Genomic DNA, 17,935 nt, shown 5'->3' on the forward strand with positions numbered 1-17,935 from the left:
AACATATAAAAAGACTGCTGTTTAAGGAATACATAGAAGGAGAATGAGATAAGACTCCACTAAAAGCGAGCCAGTGTGCTCTTACAACCTCGCCGGCTGCACATCTAGGTCTGGGAGAAATCATCCATGTTCTCACATATTCAAAGTGGCGACAGAATGGTAAGGTTGGCATCCCAGAAATGTTGGCTGACAGGAAGACTTATTTTGGTTTTCAAAGACATTTGTGTCCCTTCATGAGGTTTCTAATTGAAGAAGACTTAAGATCCGTAAAGACGACTTTTGATAGCGGCAGCTGCATATTTTTTATTAATAGAAAGAGGAGGTCCTTGGATACAAGGCTCCCCTCTTTACTTTTCCCTTGTGTGCTGCAGCACGGTGGGAAAACTAATGGCTTTTTACTGTGCCCAGGGGCAAGCCAGATGAGTTGTGAGGAATCTTGGTGCTCTAATTCGTTTGAAGTTTTCCAAATGTCACACATTCTGATATTTGGTTTTGAATAAAAGGTGCCTTTCATTTTCAGAGCCACAGCGCTCTGCGAGGTGCGTTTAGCAACAATGCAGCCGGGTGAAGAGCTGAAAGAAGAAGGGATGCGCCGCATTAATCTTTGCTCACTGGAGGGCCAGCTCGACAGGAGGAGTGAGAGCTCTGAGGAAGTAGCCGGTGTCTCAGAGAACTCTCTTGATTTCTGTCACTATCTCCTGGCCCTCTCTCTCTCTCTCTCCCTGACTCTGAATGAGAATCATCCTGAGGTGGTTCTGCTGTTCGTTCAACATAAGCACACAGGTTCATCTTGAGTGGCTCAGTCTAACATTAACCTGGAGGGTTGCGCTTTCTTAATCAGCAGCTTCTTCTCCATTTTATCAACATGTATTCTGTACATTGAACTGCAAGATAAGCCAGTGGAGATGGGGTCATAACTTCATTTCAAACCTTTGTGTATGTGTTGATAGAGGGCTGCAGGAGGCTGACAGCCTGTGTGAATGGGTTTGAATATGAATGGAAACTGAAATAATTAGAGTTTTTTTTTAATTATTTAATTCTCTCGCTTATCAGATATGTGTTTTCCAACGCTGCGGTTGGTTTAAATGCTGACATTTGTGCGCCTCTTGCAAAGCATTCATATCCTAAAACAATAAAGATTACAATAACTTCTGCTAGTTGACATTTATGTAGTATACCTGAAGGCGGCATATTGTAGGCTGGACCTTGTGCGTTGGCCATGGCTGAACTGTTGTTTCCTGTTGGCTGGCTGTAGGGGACAGTGGCAGCCATGGTGCTTGCCTGGCTGATGCCAGGGCCTTGATAGCTCCCCTGCCTACCACAGAGAGAGGAGACAGATGATGAACAGGTAGAGATGAATCCAGTTTGGATTCACAACGTAACGACAGGCTGTGGAGAGATAAGTGGGTCACAGTGAGAGCAGCAGAAAAACAGAAGTCACAAAATCGTACAAAGATGATATTTGGCGGTCTGTCACTGCCAAGCTCCTTTCGTGTCGTCGTAAAAACCAAGCAGCATGGAATCTGAAAGTCACAATAAAAAGCGCAGCGCACAACATATCCCTGATCAAACAAACAGCTCTCGCAGAAGCTTGAAGATGAGCATGCAGTATCAGAAAAGAAAAACTCTTCTATCCTCTCCTCTACACTCCCCCCCCCGACACACACACTCATTTTCTCCCCGTCTTCTTCCCTCTCCCTCTCCCACAAGTCATAATTTAACTAATTAAGGTGTGCTTTTGGAGAGGATCATGTTATTTGTTGCCATGGTGACAGCAGAAATCAATCCTGCTCAATCTCCCTCCCCCAGCCTCCCCTCTCTCCCTCGCTCTCTCAGGCGGCTCATCACATGGTGTTGCAAGTGACATCAGAGGGGCTTATCTGCAACCTGCTGAATGTTAGCCATCCGTGTGTGCATGTGTGTGTGTGTGTGTGTGTGTGTGTGTGTGTGTGTGTGTTTGTGTGTGATTGAAGGCAGTGTCTATCATTGCGTGCCAGGCAGGCCACAGCCAGTGACATCGGGGCTGAAAGGGAACACCATGTTTGGAACAATTTGGTCTATCTCCTGCTGACTCAAGATTATCTCCTGGACAACCATATAAAAGAAGATTGGGAGAGAGGGGCAGACAGAGAGAGAGGAAAAAAAAAAAAAAAACAAGAGGTGAAGGGAGAGACTCCGACGAGACTGAAAGAAAAAGAGAGGGAAGAAAGGTGGACGACTGAGAATGCAGGATGAAAGTAAATTAGAAAAGGAGACAGGAAGGGGCAGACGGCTGAGGAGGCCAACAATGGGCAACGACACACCACAAGGAGGAGTGTTTGGCCCAAAATGCAACGTCGTTTTATGTGGACGAAAAGAAAACTGCTAACCGGATTTATGTCAGTCGATTCCCTCCTAACTGGCATCTTTCTCTCTTTCACACACTCACGCAGACACATAGTGTAATACCTCGTGTTGGAACCGATACACATAGCCTAAGAGGAGGGATTGGCTTGGTAAACCTCCCCATAATCTCATCTCACAGATGTAATTAGTCATAGAGCACGGCTGATGATACATATGTAATCCCTCTATGGGGGCCGAGGTGCACAGGGGAGCTCCATGGCAAAGAAACAAGCTCACACCAAATCCACGCTTATCTGGCCCCATTTCCCTATAATGGGGGAAATATAGATGGCTCGGTTGCTGCCTACGTGTTCCCTAAAAAGCTTTGTGTGAGTCAAAACACAGAAATAAATTTACCTTTTGATCGTCGCACCTTCTCACAAGCAAAAAACGTACTGTGAGGGGAGCGCTGTTATACCAGCAAGGAAAAAAGAAGTTTAGAGATGCCAAATGCCCGCGAACCTCATTTATCCATACTGTAAAAACACCCCTCACCCACCTTAAGCAATATAAGCAGAAGCTCTCATGTGTACTGTGAAATATCCAAATCAACAACAACAACAACAACAACAACAACAACAGTGGTTGGAGGTTTTTGGCTGTGGCGCTCTTCCATTATGACTAATTCATGTCATAAAAAAGCCCATTAGAAAGCACTTGATGGAGGCATTGCACAGCGTTTAATCACACTTAATATATGCATGTGCCGCTATCTGGGAAAAAAAAAAAAAAAAAAAAAAAGGCACAGCGCATTCATCTTGCTTTCGGGCACCTTTGTGCCAGGGGAAAAAAAACATCCTGTTGCAGCAGAGAGAGAGAGAGAGAGAGAGAGAAAGAGTGAGTGAAGGAAGAGTGGAAGCAGGGGAGAGAGGAGGGTGGAGAGATGGAAATGGAGGGAGAGGAAGAGAAGAAGAAGGAGAGTGGAGGGAAAAAGAGAAGGAGGGAGGGAAATTAAGGCAGAGTAGAATGTGTATGGGTCCCTGGTGGACCGATGGGGGGCGTATTCCCAGCTCAGGGCCCCTGAGCTGGAGGTAATCGCTGTTCCATGAGACTAAGTCGAGGGAACACACACACACACACACGCGCACGCACGCACACACACACACACACACTCTCAGTAAGAAACATCTACTGTATCCTACCACCGTCAGGTCGGCGCACTCTCAGTTTGTTGTCTAGGAGTGGCCTGAGGAGAGAAAGAGAGAAATAGTGCAGGGAAAGTCTACCTTCTCTCCGAGTTTTATGGATTTTTTTCAAGAAAAGTTAGAATTACGAATGTTGCCATTACAGATGTATGAAAATGTTCAATCTTTTGTTCGGCCTGTTCAGACACCATTAGGACAGAAGAGCCACTGAATCACACAGCTGAAATAAAGACCTTCCACATACACACTGTTATTCTCACTCCAGTCACTTCAAAGTCATAACTACTCTTCTATTGTTTTTTTATTCACTCTATCTAAATGCTCCACGCTTCACTCTACTTTGTTTTTTCCCCTAATTCTGCGCACACACACACACACACACACACACACACACACACACAGACACACACACACACACACACACACACACACACACACACACACACAAGAGCTGAAAGAGAATCACCATGTTGTCCACGATAACATGTACATACATACAGGAACACTAAAACACACCTACTGTATGTATAAGTGCAGTGCACTCCCACACACACACACACACACACGCACACGCACACACACACACACACACACACACACACACACACACACACACACACACAGAGCCATCTCTCCTTTTGCTATTCAGTCCACATGTGTGAAGGGCATCGGAGAAGGCCACTTTCACACCATGGGCAGAGTGTGTGTGTATGTGTGTGTGTGTCAGTGTGTGTTTGAGCGTGTCCTTGTGTTCATGAGCGGGGTGGGCGCCGTTGCCAAGGGGATGCCATGGTTACGAGGTGCCAGCCAACCAGCTGACGGTGTCTCTCTAGAAGTGGCAGCGCCTTTGTCCTTCATTCGTGGTGACAGGCCGCGCTGATGCCTCCCAGCGCTGCTAACTGGACGAGACAGCAGAAGCGCTGGGACTGCAGGAGTGTGTGATGGCTGAGCGTCCCTCCCTATCGATCCCTCTGCTTTGTGGGTGTGCGTGTGTGTGTGTGTGTAGAAGAAAGTGAGAGAAAAGGAGGCAGAGAGAGGCTGCTGGATGGAAGGATGGAGTGGATCGGCTGGAGGCCATGAATTATATATGGACCCAATCTGTTCTCAGGGCAGCTTGGGCTCATAGCTCCTCCAAACTCCTGACTCAACTCACCACACATACACACACACACACACACACACACACACACACACACACACACACACACACACACATTCAGGGAGGGGAGGTCAGAATAAACCCCCCACAAAAAATAAAAGGACAGCTTTTAACATATTAAATCCAGAGAAAAGCTACTCTTCCCTCCTCCTCCCCTCTTTCCTAAACATCAAACAGCTCAGGATGGATGGAGGAAAAGCCATTTATTTTGCCCATCTAATGAAAGCAGAGCGCTCCGTAGCACTGCCAAGACTGCGAGCGACAAAGCGCCACAGGCAGCATCCCCCGTTCTTGACATTCAAGCGCTGCTCTTATTTATTTAGCAAATTTACTTACTAAGGAGGTCAGAAATGAATTATTTGGCGAGGATTTGCCTGGGAGCACTCTCCTCTCCTCTCTTCTTCCCTCTTCCAACATTTTTCTCCCTTCAATTTCCCTTTGATTTACGACTATTTTTTTTCCTGAGCTTTGCTCTTCTTCTACTAAATGCTTATTTTTTCGACAGAGCCCGTTCCTATAGCTCCAGGAACTTTCTGTAGAGTGTCGCCGGCAGCGCTGGAAAGTCATTTGAAAAGCCAATTCTGTCCTCAGAAGCTGCTGCCAAGAAAAGCTTATACCTTTTAATACTTTCTGTTCTCTTCTCTTTTCCAAAAAAAAAAAAAAAAATCCCCCCACATCAATCCACAGCCCGTAAAAAATTTTGTACAGCACCTTTCTTCCAAACAAACTTGTACCTCCTCCACACTGACAGGCCTGACATCATCCATGTTATTTGAACATAACATGTCAGACTTTTTACACAGCAATTCATCATACTGACAACTGGCAGCCTGGTACTCCCAAAAAGTCAACTTTTCAAGAAACCAACGCTCTACTCCAGAAAAATAATGTGTTTTCAACATTGACCACCCTCTATTTTGGAAATTAGGTGACAGTGCATGAACAAGTGACATTTACATTCTACTTTTTCAAAGTGAGTAACATGTCGAACAAGCTGAAGCTTCCCTCACTTTTATTCTCAGGACAACTTAAATCTTCAATCTTATTTCACTTCAAGCTCTTCATTTTCTTTACATTTTAATTGCATTATTATTTCATTTGCATCTCACTGTATCCTTTTTAAACTTGGCCATATTGTAAATGAGTATCATGAGTCCAAATGTACTTTCCTGGTTAAAATAAAGGTTGAATGAATGCATGAATGAAACTTCAATTCCTAAACTACTAAAAAATCTGATTAGCAAAACCTAAAAATGAAATTCCACTGCTCTTTGATCCATTCAACTCTTAGTAGAGCAACAGGATTCTTTTTCATGTTCCCCAAACTCTCTAGGCCAACACTGTTTCCCCTCAACCACCAATCAAACTGATTAACTGATAAAAGCAGGACATTTGTTTCTGATTCCAGTCGGCCAGTGGAGGAAAAAACTCTGAGAGGGCTCGAGGGAGAAATCCACTCACGCCACACTTTATGAAGATTTAATCACGACCCTCGCCTGCAGACATGGGATACCAGAAGTGGCCCTCCTCTGTTCATTTGGCATTCTTTTCACTCAGCGTAATGAAGCTGGAGGGTGTCTACTAGTGTGTGTGTGTGTGTGTGTGTGTGTGAGTCAGGGGAGGATGGAGATGGGGGATGAGAGGTGTAAATGTAGAGGGATTATTAGTGGGGATGTAGTGCAGGGATGTGCTGAGGAAAATGAGGAAAAGAAGACGAGACCAGCCAATGACATCACCGCTAACTAGCCCCTGATTTGGAAGGTCTTGGGCGGGTGGCTGTGGCAGCTCACTCGGGGTTGATGCATCAAAGAGTGAGACTAGACGTGTGCTACGACTAACAACTTGTTTCTCAGACAGAGACGAACTAGGTCTGAATGTTTCAGAATGTTGCGCTGAGATCTGGAGAGCAAACGGGGTACTGAAGCCTTTAACTGCAGGTTTTCGGAGGCCAATTTTCTCCCGATCTCCCTCAGATGTTCTAAAGTGGGATCTGAGGAAGAAAAACATAACAAGGCTGTGCTGGAGACGGCGAAGAACAAAAAGCAAATTGGGAGGAAGAAAGACTGAGGGAGATAAAACATTCTTGGTAGGATAACAGAGCTGCACAGAGACGGAGAGGGCGATACAGTTGGGAGAGTTGGTAAAAAAGAGTGAAACAGGTGGGAGGAGAGAGAACAGACGCAGGCTGGGATGGATGAAAGAGGTAGAATGAGTGAGAGCAGACAGGAACAACTGGGAGGGTGAGACAGGCAGCACGGGAACCGGAGGATTGTGCAAAAATGCCCATCGTGACCAACATTTAAGCTCTTTGTTTGTTGGAAATCAGTCAAAAAAGCTTTCTGCCACAAGACTAATTCCAATTTGTAGTAAAAATGTATAATCAATAACAAAATCAATATTTTGAAAGAAGTTGACGGCAGAACTATGACAAATGAGTCAAACCTGTGAACCCTGATCTGCTTTGAAAACAAATAGTCTCACCTCGTTGGTAGAGTTTTCACACCAGATTATATATGATAATTATATATTTATACAAATCTTTTGTTCTTCTAAACATCCAGTGCTTGCTTTTTCCTCTACTGCAGTAGAAGTGATGCTCTGTTTTGAATAAACACAGCAGCAATTTGGACGTTAGCATGCATAGCAACAGCCGCTGTATCTTAATAGAGGCAGATAAAAACACGTCCAATAGAAAATCCGAAGAAAAAGCCATCGCTGCACTGGACTTTTTGCTTCAAATGTGATCTTTCAAACACAGTCAAAAAAAAACAAAAACAAACCAACACATTAATGACTGCTTAGTGCCTGAGACGGAGATAAAACACCTCGCAAAGACAAAGCACCCAGGGGTGCTTTCACAGACAACAGCGAATCAAAATAGATCACTTTAAAGGTGGAGAAATAGGTGAAGACACGGACACACTTTGGAGACAGATATGTAAACAAACAGAGTGGGAGACAGAGCCTTCTCCTCCCGCAGCAGCACCGCAGCCAGCGCTGCCTCTCTGCTGTCTTGGTGCATGTGAGGAGAGACTGACAGGCAGTCTGATTGGTCCCAGCAGAGGGGATCATGTCGTGCCACTTCTTATTGACAGCCCAGACGTCTCTTAATGGCTAGGCCAGCATTTGTGTGTGTGTATGTGTGTGAACAGAACCGATGCACGTAATTAATCACGCATATTCTGTCAGCCAACCCCCCCAAACACACACACACACACACACAGTACACACAACAATGTGAAACTTGGTGAGCGTGTCTGTGTGTCCATGCATCACACTGTGCGTGCTCACTTGAGTGACTAAGACATGTTGATGATGATAATGATGACTACAGCGATGGTGATGAAGGTGATGATGGCAATTATAATGATAACAATGATGACCCCTCTTGTTTTGATCTGAGAGGGAGCGCTGGTGAGAATTACCATCACGATCACTTTCAGTTTGGCCACATGTCACACAAACAAACACACATATAGACAGTATCTATTTAAAGGCACGCACACACACATACACATGTGTTATGAGGGTAGTGGACATACCTATAGTGCTGTGAATGTGAGGGTGGCAGGATGGGTGGATGGTGAGGTCTGGGTGGAGGGGAAGCAGAGGCGGGGTGGGGTGTGGGCCAGTGGGCAGAGGTGGGTTGAGGTGGCTGCATCTGGGCCGGAGACCTCGCATATGGAGGCTGCCTGCAGAACGGCGTCAACAGACTCCCGACAAAAAGACAAAAAACTTCATCTGAAATATCATCACTGCCTCACAGTCTACAGAGTGACTCATGCATCATCAGGAATGGGAATGAACATTGACAAATGTTAATCTGCCACTTCAGCCTGCAGAGTGCTGGAGAGACTGCTCCCAGGGTGCATTGTTAGGCAAAACCCGCAGCGAGTGGAGGAAGTGCAGAAATCCACCCTTCCTCTCAGAAGACGGCCATGTTTTCACAAGTTCCCCTGGCAGGGTTCAGCAAAAGTTTACTGCCCACACAATCCCGCAACAGCCCTGGACTCCAACACTACAAACACACATATATTCAAAGCTCCAACCCTGATGGAGAAATATATCCCTTAACTCATATACCGTTATAGCATCAAAGTGCTTTGTATTTGTGTTAAGGTGCTTGGTGTCACCTCTGTCTCTGGTGTTTTTACAGTTAAACCTGTGGTTTGCTTTTTCTCCTTTTATGTTTTGACAGTGCAGCATTCAACCCATACAGTCTTCTCACAAGCCAATATTTCTCTTTCTGCAACAAATGGCATTTGGTGTATAGTGCCAGCTATCAAAATGTCAGGCACTTTATGAGATGTGGGAAAATAGGGATAGTTCCGCAAATGGCTCATAGAAGCGTGGAACCCCTGAGAACGAACTCTTGCCTGCACGTCTGAAAAGACTCTTGGAAAAAAGACAAACTCTGTGGCACAGAAACTCTCTACGGTGCTTTTCAGCACACCTCCCCACAGACGATCCTGCAGAGAGAGTGATGTAAGATAGAGATGCTTGTTGGCCCCTAATTTTAGCATACCGCTATTTTTAGGTGAAGTAAAATAGTCCCACAAAAGAGTTTGGGCCATTTATATTTTGAAGTCTTCTTTCTTTTGTCAGCTTCCTTTTAGGACCATTATAGCACAGATGCAGCTGCAATGAATTAATATGCTAATATGCACACACATTCTCACATATACTGTATATACACACATTTAGGTGAGTAGCCACACAAAGCAAAACAGAAAAATGTGTTAGATTTCCTAATGAAACTGGGGTTCCTGAGGTCTTCCTGTGCTCTTACCTGTTGTGTGTTGAGTTAGCAGGTCCTGGCATAGCTGCAGCTGCCTCCTGGACCTTGCGGTTAGCACTACCCAAAGAAGGAGGGCCCATCCCAGGCCCAGCTGGCTGGGGCATGCTGGGGGAGCTGGGAGCCATGGGAGGGTACACCCTGTTCTGGCTCCCTGGCCCGTGGCTGCGTCCCACAGGTATGGGCTGGCCGGGCCCCTGGCCATGCATGGGGCTGCTAGCGTTCATTCCAAGACTGTTGGTCATGCCGGGGCCGGGGCCACTGTAGCTGGTACTGCCAGTCCCACTGTAGTTGGAGGGCCGAGGGTAGTTACCTGGAAGAAAACCGCACATGTGAATGACACAAACATTGAAAATGTGTCACATAACGTCAGTCAAAAGGTAAAACATGGGTTGTTGTCACTTGAGACATTTAACTTCCCACTTGAAATTGATAGACTGCTTACAAGAATGACCCAAAATGGCTGCTGTGAAATAGTGCAGTCGCAGATGGGTGCTATGAATCACTTCATTTGAGAGAAGTGGAGTGTTTATCAAGTGCTTGTCGGCGGATATCCTTATACCTGCAACAGTGACACATACAACTATTACATCCATCAAGAAAATAATCCTGTGACAGATGAGGAATGAGAAATCTAACGTGCAAAGCTGAATTCTGATTCATAACCTCAATAACCTCCAGTGGAGGCCAGACAAACGATAAGGGGTGTGGTGACATTTTTCACAGCTGCAGGTTGCCGGATGGCCCGAGGAACAATTGCCAAGCTTAAGGCTGACTTTGTGAAACACTTGAGAGGAGCTCTAATCTGCAGTAAATGCTTTGCTGGTGCCCTGGAGTGCCACACGGCCGCAATGCCAGAAGCTTTCCTAAGGCACACTTAAACCCCTCCATTTTGGCTCTAAAAGCTCAGCTCAACTCCAACACCAGCTGCAATAAAAGCTGGGAGAGAATCACCATGCTGTCCACGATAACATGTACATACATACAGGAACACTGAAACACACCTACTGTACATGTAAGTGCAGTGCACTCCCACACACACACACACACACACACACACACACACACACACACACACACACACAGAGCACATCACGCTGTATTCTCTCTTCAAGCACTGGGCCTTTTCCATTGCAATGTTCCCTCCCAGGGACAAATCCCCTGCAAAATAGAAATGGAAAATGTGGCATCCTCCATTGTGAAGGGGGCTATTTATTTTGATTTGATTAAGGGTGCTTTAGTTGGGCCTCACTGCTTAATCCTCTGAGAATATGTCTGGAAAAGGGGATCAAGTCCCTTTAAAACCTGAAGGCTTTTCTGCACGCTCAAACGAGGGAAAGTTGAATGACAATATTCCACGCGGGGGGAAAAAAAAACATCTCCGAAAATGGAAATGGCTTCTCGGTGTCCTCGAGCTGCTTCAGTGAAGACACTTTCCACATGACATAAGCCTGCAAGTCCAACAGAGGGAGAGAAGCAGCAGAGGGTGGGGGCAGAGAGAGAGGAAGACAGACAGACAGAAAGGTAGGGGGAACAAACTGCTGCCCCCCCAACCCCCGAGATAGGATTTATATTGAATCAAAATAAAAGTCTTTCCCATAAAAGTCAGCAGCTCCGGTTGAATTTGTCCAGAAATTGTGATGAAATCTACTGTGGGAGATGGGAAAAGAAGAAGCGGATTATTTCTGGAGAGGCTTTGGTGAGTCGGTGAGCTGAGTACAGCTGACACCTGTCAAGGGTTTTGGGGCTATAATAGGGAAGCGTTCAGGAAGAAAGGATATCTGCTAATGAACACAGGAGGATATGTATGGTTTACAGTACATGTGTGTGTGTGTGTGTGTGTGTGTGTCCATCCACTTGTCTGTGTGAATGCATATATAATGCTTCTGAGACCTTGCAACCAGTGAAAGACATATTTCCATGTTTCTTCCACTCATAAGTGACTGCCTATAACGCTGTGGAAAGTCCTGGGAACGCTGCCCTGCAGTTTCCGTCCTCTCGGCCCGGGTGGACGGTTTGCTGCAGATGAACAAGGCCGCAGTCAGCGACCTCTCTCAGCCCTCTTTGGACAGCTGTTGAGCCCCATGTCGTGGCTGCCTGCCATACATTCTCAATAGCCTGGGCGGACACTTTGTGGTTTTTGGCCCTTGCGACAGACTGAGACTCCAGCACACCTCCCGGGGAGTTGTTTATATCACACAGTCCCATTTTGACAATCTGCATTTTCTTTTTCCCATTTTGGCGGACGGGCCAAAAGTCCCAAAAGTGGGAGTGAGTGTCGAGAAGTTTCCATGATGCAAATTTACTGGCGACGCTCGGCCAAATCTAACTGATGAGGTTTGTGTTGAAAAAGTGTGTCATTGAGTCGACACGCTGCATCAAGAGGACGCATCAGTCTTGATGTACTACCATTCAAAATGTTCTAGTTGTGGGCTATGTTTGCCTCAGCTGACAAAGGAAAGACAGAGCAGCTGTGGGACCGGGTTAATGCTAAGCTTTCCTATGAGAGTCCTGCTCCGTCCTGACAAGAATGATTCACTTCCTGAAGGATCGCTGCTGTGCCAGAGCACTTCTTCAAGGACAGATAGTGTACTAACCCACTTTTTTAAATGACTGAGAACGCAACCCTGAAATTCTAGGTGTTTTCAGAGGAGTCATTCATGCTTTCTAAGGCTTTGGAAATGCAACTCGGATTACATAAAAAATACGAAATACAGATAACTACAGAATATACCGTATCATGTCTAACAAACACTCCTAACTTTGATTTTTCAGTTAGCCTCCGTTGAAAACAAATTTGCGTGCCCTCTCTCAGCCATGAAATTCATATAAGGTACTGTGAGGTGAAAGCAGCTGAAGGCTTTTTGGTGCAACGTAAGCACTCAGAAATCCCACCTCCTGTTGCTCATACATGCCAACAGAAGGAAATTTGTGTTAACTTAAGCACGCTGCACTAACATATATGCACGGAACTGTGTCATTGACTTCACCTACTTTGCATGCTACTCATGCTACTCTGGCACCCAATCAAGGAGGGACAAGAGAAAACGAGGACAAGGAGGATGTCGTTTCTTATTTGTCCCTTCTCACGTCCTTGTGGCTGAGTCTTGATTTCCTGCCTGCTTCTCGGGCAGTTGGTGCCTTTGGGGAGTCTTGGTGGTATTTATAGCACGATGGAGGGGAGGAGAAGGAGAAGGAGAGCTCATGGTACTCCGTTCACAATTACATGGAAATTCCCAGCACGGTCACGCATTCGGCGGACGCTATATCCTGCGCCGGGTTTAATCCCTGCAGTCCCGCGGGAGAGCTGGAGTGTGACCGAGCAGATTAACGTCTACTGCTTCCTCAGCAGACTGGACCGTCCAATACTAACAGCCGAGGCAGTCATTCTCCCAGCTACGGTGGAGTATGGTGTGATGGTGCACCGACGCGCCCTCCGGATCTGTGAACTCCATCAATAAGGAGTGGAACGCAGATTACATGGCTGCACGCCTGAGCTGCCAAGGACAGGAGCAGGGCAGACTGTCCATGTCCACATGAGGCTGAACACAAATAAAGGAAATGAATAACAGCACTTTTCTCTTTTACTTTTTTTTTTTTGTGTGTGTGTGTGTGTGTGTGTGTGTGGTAGTGGTTGGAGGACGATGGTTTTGGTTGGGGAGGGGGGGGCAAGACAGAAGTGTAGTGTGCTGACAAGAACAAGGCTCCCTGGTACTCATTTCGTTCCATCTTACTCAGGAGTTACATTTTCTAAACCTCAGCATGGACGCTACGATACACCAGCTAATCTCATTTTTCCATTCTGATGTAACTTATTGTCTCATTAGTAGTAGTACTATATTATTTCACTGAAAACCTACTTTTAACTGTTTCTAATGAAGTTTAATGATTTCTTTTTTAACAGAACGTGGAGCATGTGCACAGATAAACACACAGATAATTGCTTTGCTTGCTTTATACAGTTTTAAGACTTAGTATTAGACTGCAGTGTACATGTATGACTTGCTGGGATGGGTTTTTTTTTTTTTTTTTGCAGTGTCTTCTCTTGCCAGAGGCCTCCACATCCTCTCTCAGCCACCTCAGCACCTTCCCCGGCAGGGTGTCTGAGCCTAAGCAGGGCTCGGGTGCGCCTTGGGGCTGCCGAGCTCCACACACTGTCAATTTCCTCCGAAAAAACTCCATTCCCTCCCCCAGGCACTGGCTTTTTTGGCTGAATTACACCGCGGCTCCAGCAAGGCACCAAGGCTTAAAAGTGCTGTCTGAAGCATGGTCATTACCAGCGGAGTGCTTAACCCCATGAGGGGGGGGAGGGCGGTGGTGGGGGGAGCTATGCGACGGGTGGGAGAGAGAGCAGAGCTGAGACAGACTCCAAATCTCTTTCCTGTAATGGCCTGATATCCTCCTCCCCCGTCTGTCTGTGTGTCCACTGTTCACATCGTGCTGGCTCTGTACCATGTCCAAATTCATGTCTTGAAAACAGCTGTTGGAGTCATTTGAGTCCTGAGGAGAGACTGATATCAGCACACAGTACGAGATCAGTTTAACTTTGGATAAAGAGGGATTTCAAAGGGAAGCCATAAACATTTAGCAGCTGAAATATTTTTGGGGAAATCCTGGGCAGTCCACTCACTTTAAGAGCTCTCATTTAAACAGAGAGAAAGCCGCAAAGGGTTGAAAGCGTTGGCAAGGTTTGACTTTACATCAGTCTGGAAGAAAACCTTCGCTTACAGTCCAGGGAGCAGAAATATCCAATCAAAGATCTCTGGGAATATCTACTAAATATTTTAGCTTTGTTTGTAGAACAGCCATATCCTCCTGCAGTCTCATGTATCACCATGTTGGATGGAGCTTATGTAGCCGATTACACAAGCTGCACTACAGCCCCCCCGATAAAAGAGTCACACAACACCAAACAGTTTTTATGCTCTTTGGTGTGCTGCAAACTGTTTGTGTTGCTGTGTGTGGCAAGCATGACAATTTTGTATCACACACACACACACACACACACACACACACACACACACACACACACACAAACACAACTTTAAGGCTCATGTATGAGGTTCCCACAGCAGACAGACAGACAGACAGACAGACAGACGGGCCAAGAAAAACAGAGTTCAGAAACTTGGGAGTGCGTTTCTGTGTTGGCTAATGGCTTGGCTAATTTGTTAGTGTGCTGGGGAGAGGGAAGGGAAGCAGATGGAGCTGTCATGAAGAACAATGACCAGCAGCTGTCTGCCCTGTTCACCCTATAGCCCTGGCTATCTCATGGAGTTCATATGAACGGTTTCCAGTACTAAAGGCGATGGGAGCGCTGCTTTCATTCTGACTGACAAGTGTCCCTTTGTGCATTAACAAGGTGACAAAATATCCGAAACATTACATGAAAGTAGGGTCAACTGCAGGACTGTTGTATTATACATCATTAATTTTATCTGCCCAATAAACTGGGAAATGTACAGACTGCAGGTCGTAAAAGAGCGAGAATCAATATCTTTGTGTGTTTTGGTCTTGAAAGAACTAAGCAAAGATAGAAATGAAGTCACTGAAGAGGCACCACTTCTTCAGGTCTTCGCTGCACCACTGTCTGAACATATCCTCCAGCACTAATACAGGACAGATGCAGGTCAGTTGCAAGTATATTAAATTTGAATGCGAGTGTATATATAGTTTATATATATACATGCTGAATACTGTATGTGTGTGATGAGGAGACAGGAGGCCTGAGCTGTTCTTTCTGTTTCTGAAGGGAACATCTCTCCTGTCATCCCAGTGACATTTCACGCTCATCTGCCTCCAGAGCTTCTTCCAGGCTAGTCCGCCTCGCTGTCGCTCTCTGCTTACTTTATTTCTCTCTTTCTCTCTGCTTACTGGGCTGTCAGCCCAGCCAAAGTCACATTAAGAGATAAGAGTGGGTGGAGAAGGGAGACCAAATACCAAATGCATTAGGGCTATTAATCAACATTAACAAATGCGAGGGAGAGGCCACAATTTTTGGGAAAACACACGCGCGGATGGGCGCATTTATCAAGGTGACACATTAAAATACACATTTACCAAAAAATACCATAATGTTTCGTCTGGTGGGTCACCAAAGGCAGAAAACGAAGTACAACAGCAGATGTCAACGTTTGTTGGATGGCTGGGAGTTGCACGTTGTAGAAAACAAGCGAGCCGAGAATGCTTAAAAATAGAGAGCGATCCAAACTTTTCTGCCCGAATTTGCTGGAATCTGTGATTTTTTTTTTTTTTATCTCAAGTATCAGTAGGAGGCTGGGATTGATGGCTCATGTGAGTGATTTACCAAATGCTTTATCAAACAGGCCTATATACTGCGGTAAACTGAGCCAAAGAGTATTGCTCCATTATCTGGAACACCTGCAGTGACAGCTTGAATTAGCACAGCAGTTAGCTGGGCTCGGATTCTAGCAGGTTAACTGGATATATTTATATATTCTATTCTGTTCGTTAGCTGCACAGATTCAGATTTGCGAAGCTAAGATATTATTGTTCGAAGCCTGATGTTTGAATGTGGTGCATCAGAGTACAGTTTCTCAGCCTTTTGTGTGGAATAACGTGAATCTGTGGTAAATACAGGCCAGAAAATATACATGAACAGTGAATTTCAACGTCAAAAACAATAAACGTCTCATCACAATTCGAGGCTGTGTGCTTTGAAGACAGCCCCAATTGCAAGTAAGGTGTAAGAAATCCCTGTTTTTGGGTAGTGGCGTTAGGAGCAGTGTGACGCTGCTCTTATTTGGATACAATATTCTGCTGTAAAAGTTTCTAACATGTATTTAATGGAAATTTAACTAATGTTCACAAATACACCCTGTTTGAGTGGGGTAAGATGAATGATGAATTATGAAAAAAACCTCTTTTATTGTCTTCTGAAGACTTTAAAAACACTGGCCTCTTGTCTGCGGGGCGGGCTTTAAAACAGTGAGTCTGAGGACAGGATCAGACATCATCATTCAGCGGATAAAGCTCGCCATGTGTCAGTCTGGAGCTTCCTCATAATCTTATCATGAGGAGGGCCAAGAGGTCTATCCAGGGTTCGTCCAAGTCTCTCATGAATATTCTGAGAGTCACACCTTCAGAAAGTGCCGTTTTTAATGCCTGCAGTGAAATTTCCACCACACAGGACGAGAGACGACTGTATCTGTGCGAGTGTGTACGGCAGTTGTAGAAAGAGGTACATAAGTTGGAGACTGAAGCAGAGGATGGCTTTTAAAATGAGTCCTTTTGTATTCCTCATTAGCAAACTCCCTTTGAAACCAATGACACTGATGTCAAGGCCCAGTGTGACTGTGAAATGGGGGCCAACAGTCATCAAAAAAGACAATTGTGGCTTTCCCATCTGAGGCCAAACTCCTCCATAACCCTGCTGAATGAATGATACACGCCGTATTCATCGCTCAAAGAAGACAAGCCAGAAAGAAGTTGTTCAACAAATCTGATGTCAGGTAAAAGTCAACACAGTAAGTCAACACTGGGTCCATTTTCATAATTAGTCATTCATCGAAAAGTTTGAAAGGTGTCAAAGGTTGTGGGAAATCAAATTCTCTCACTTGAGGTTTTCAATAAGCTTTCTTGAACCCTGGCCTGAAAGTTACATCCTCTGTTTCTGACAAAGGGTGACGAAGTTGTTTTATTTTTAGTTTGAATGAGCCTGGATCCAAGGACTCCATTTCTCATTAGAGCACCAAGATAATGGCACACGTGATTGAAGGACTACACTGAAATTTGGGGTGAATGGACTTTTTGGTCAAATTACAAACCCGAATTCCAACGTCAGCCTTTGTGTCTTCAATAGATTATCATGTGCTCTAAGCAAACACTTCAATAAACACAATGTAAAGCATTATCAAAAGTGACACGCTGCTACGTCTATTAGCATTGAAGATACTGTACGATAAAGTGTTCGGGCCTCCATTAAATCTTTTTTATTATTTTTATTCAACTCTCCTGCGTCCCAGTATCAACTGCTCCCCAAAAGACTGGTTCACAGACTGTTATAGATCTCAATTCTGGGTTTAGCTTTTGTTTTTGTTGTTTGGTCTGTCTCTCACACTGTGTTTTATATTGTCTTGTATTTTTACCTCATTTGTTAATTCATTTTTATCTTTTTGTGTGTGTGAAGCACTTTGTAACTGTGTGTTTTAAAAGAGTGCTGCACAAATAAAGTTTTATTTACTTACTTATTATGAGCCAGAAGGTTAACATTACGCTAGCAAGATTCAAAGTCAATAACACTGCCTACAGTTGACCTCCTGACTCCTTCGGCTGGCCACGCTGTCTTACCTCTCTGCCTTGATGGACTGGACAGCAGCATTAAACTCTCTAAGTGTAGTAATTGCCCATTTCGTTGTTTATTTGTTTATATATTAATTTGACTTAATTCCCCCAGTGTTAGCTCCTTCTGCCGTTTCTCCCTTTTCTTTT

At 45.1% G+C, this 17,935-nt stretch overlaps 1 protein-coding gene across 3 annotated transcripts in view; it reads right to left on the minus strand.

The window, feature by feature from the left end:
* LOC143331338 (AT-rich interactive domain-containing protein 1B-like) overlaps nucleotides 1-17,935 on the minus strand; it is a 167,687-nt gene that overhangs the window by 17,356 nt on the left and 132,396 nt on the right. For 2 of the 3 annotated variants that reach the window (XM_076748099.1, XM_076748098.1), the window contains exons 8-10: nucleotides 9,479-9,797; nucleotides 8,232-8,402; nucleotides 1,179-1,315 (exon numbers count right to left, since the gene is read on the minus strand). In XM_076748099.1, coding sequence (XP_076604214.1) covers nucleotides 1,179-1,315; nucleotides 8,232-8,402; nucleotides 9,479-9,797 — 627 coding nt within the window. The remainder of the gene's footprint in view (nucleotides 1-1,178; nucleotides 1,316-8,231; nucleotides 8,403-9,478; nucleotides 9,798-17,935) is intronic. The other variant, XM_076748100.1, reaches the window with a different exon arrangement.

The sequence above is a fragment of the Chaetodon auriga genome, chromosome 14 (assembly GCF_051107435.1).
Source record: "Chaetodon auriga isolate fChaAug3 chromosome 14, fChaAug3.hap1, whole genome shotgun sequence".
NCBI classification, from domain to species: domain Eukaryota; kingdom Metazoa; phylum Chordata; class Actinopteri; order Chaetodontiformes; family Chaetodontidae; genus Chaetodon; species Chaetodon auriga.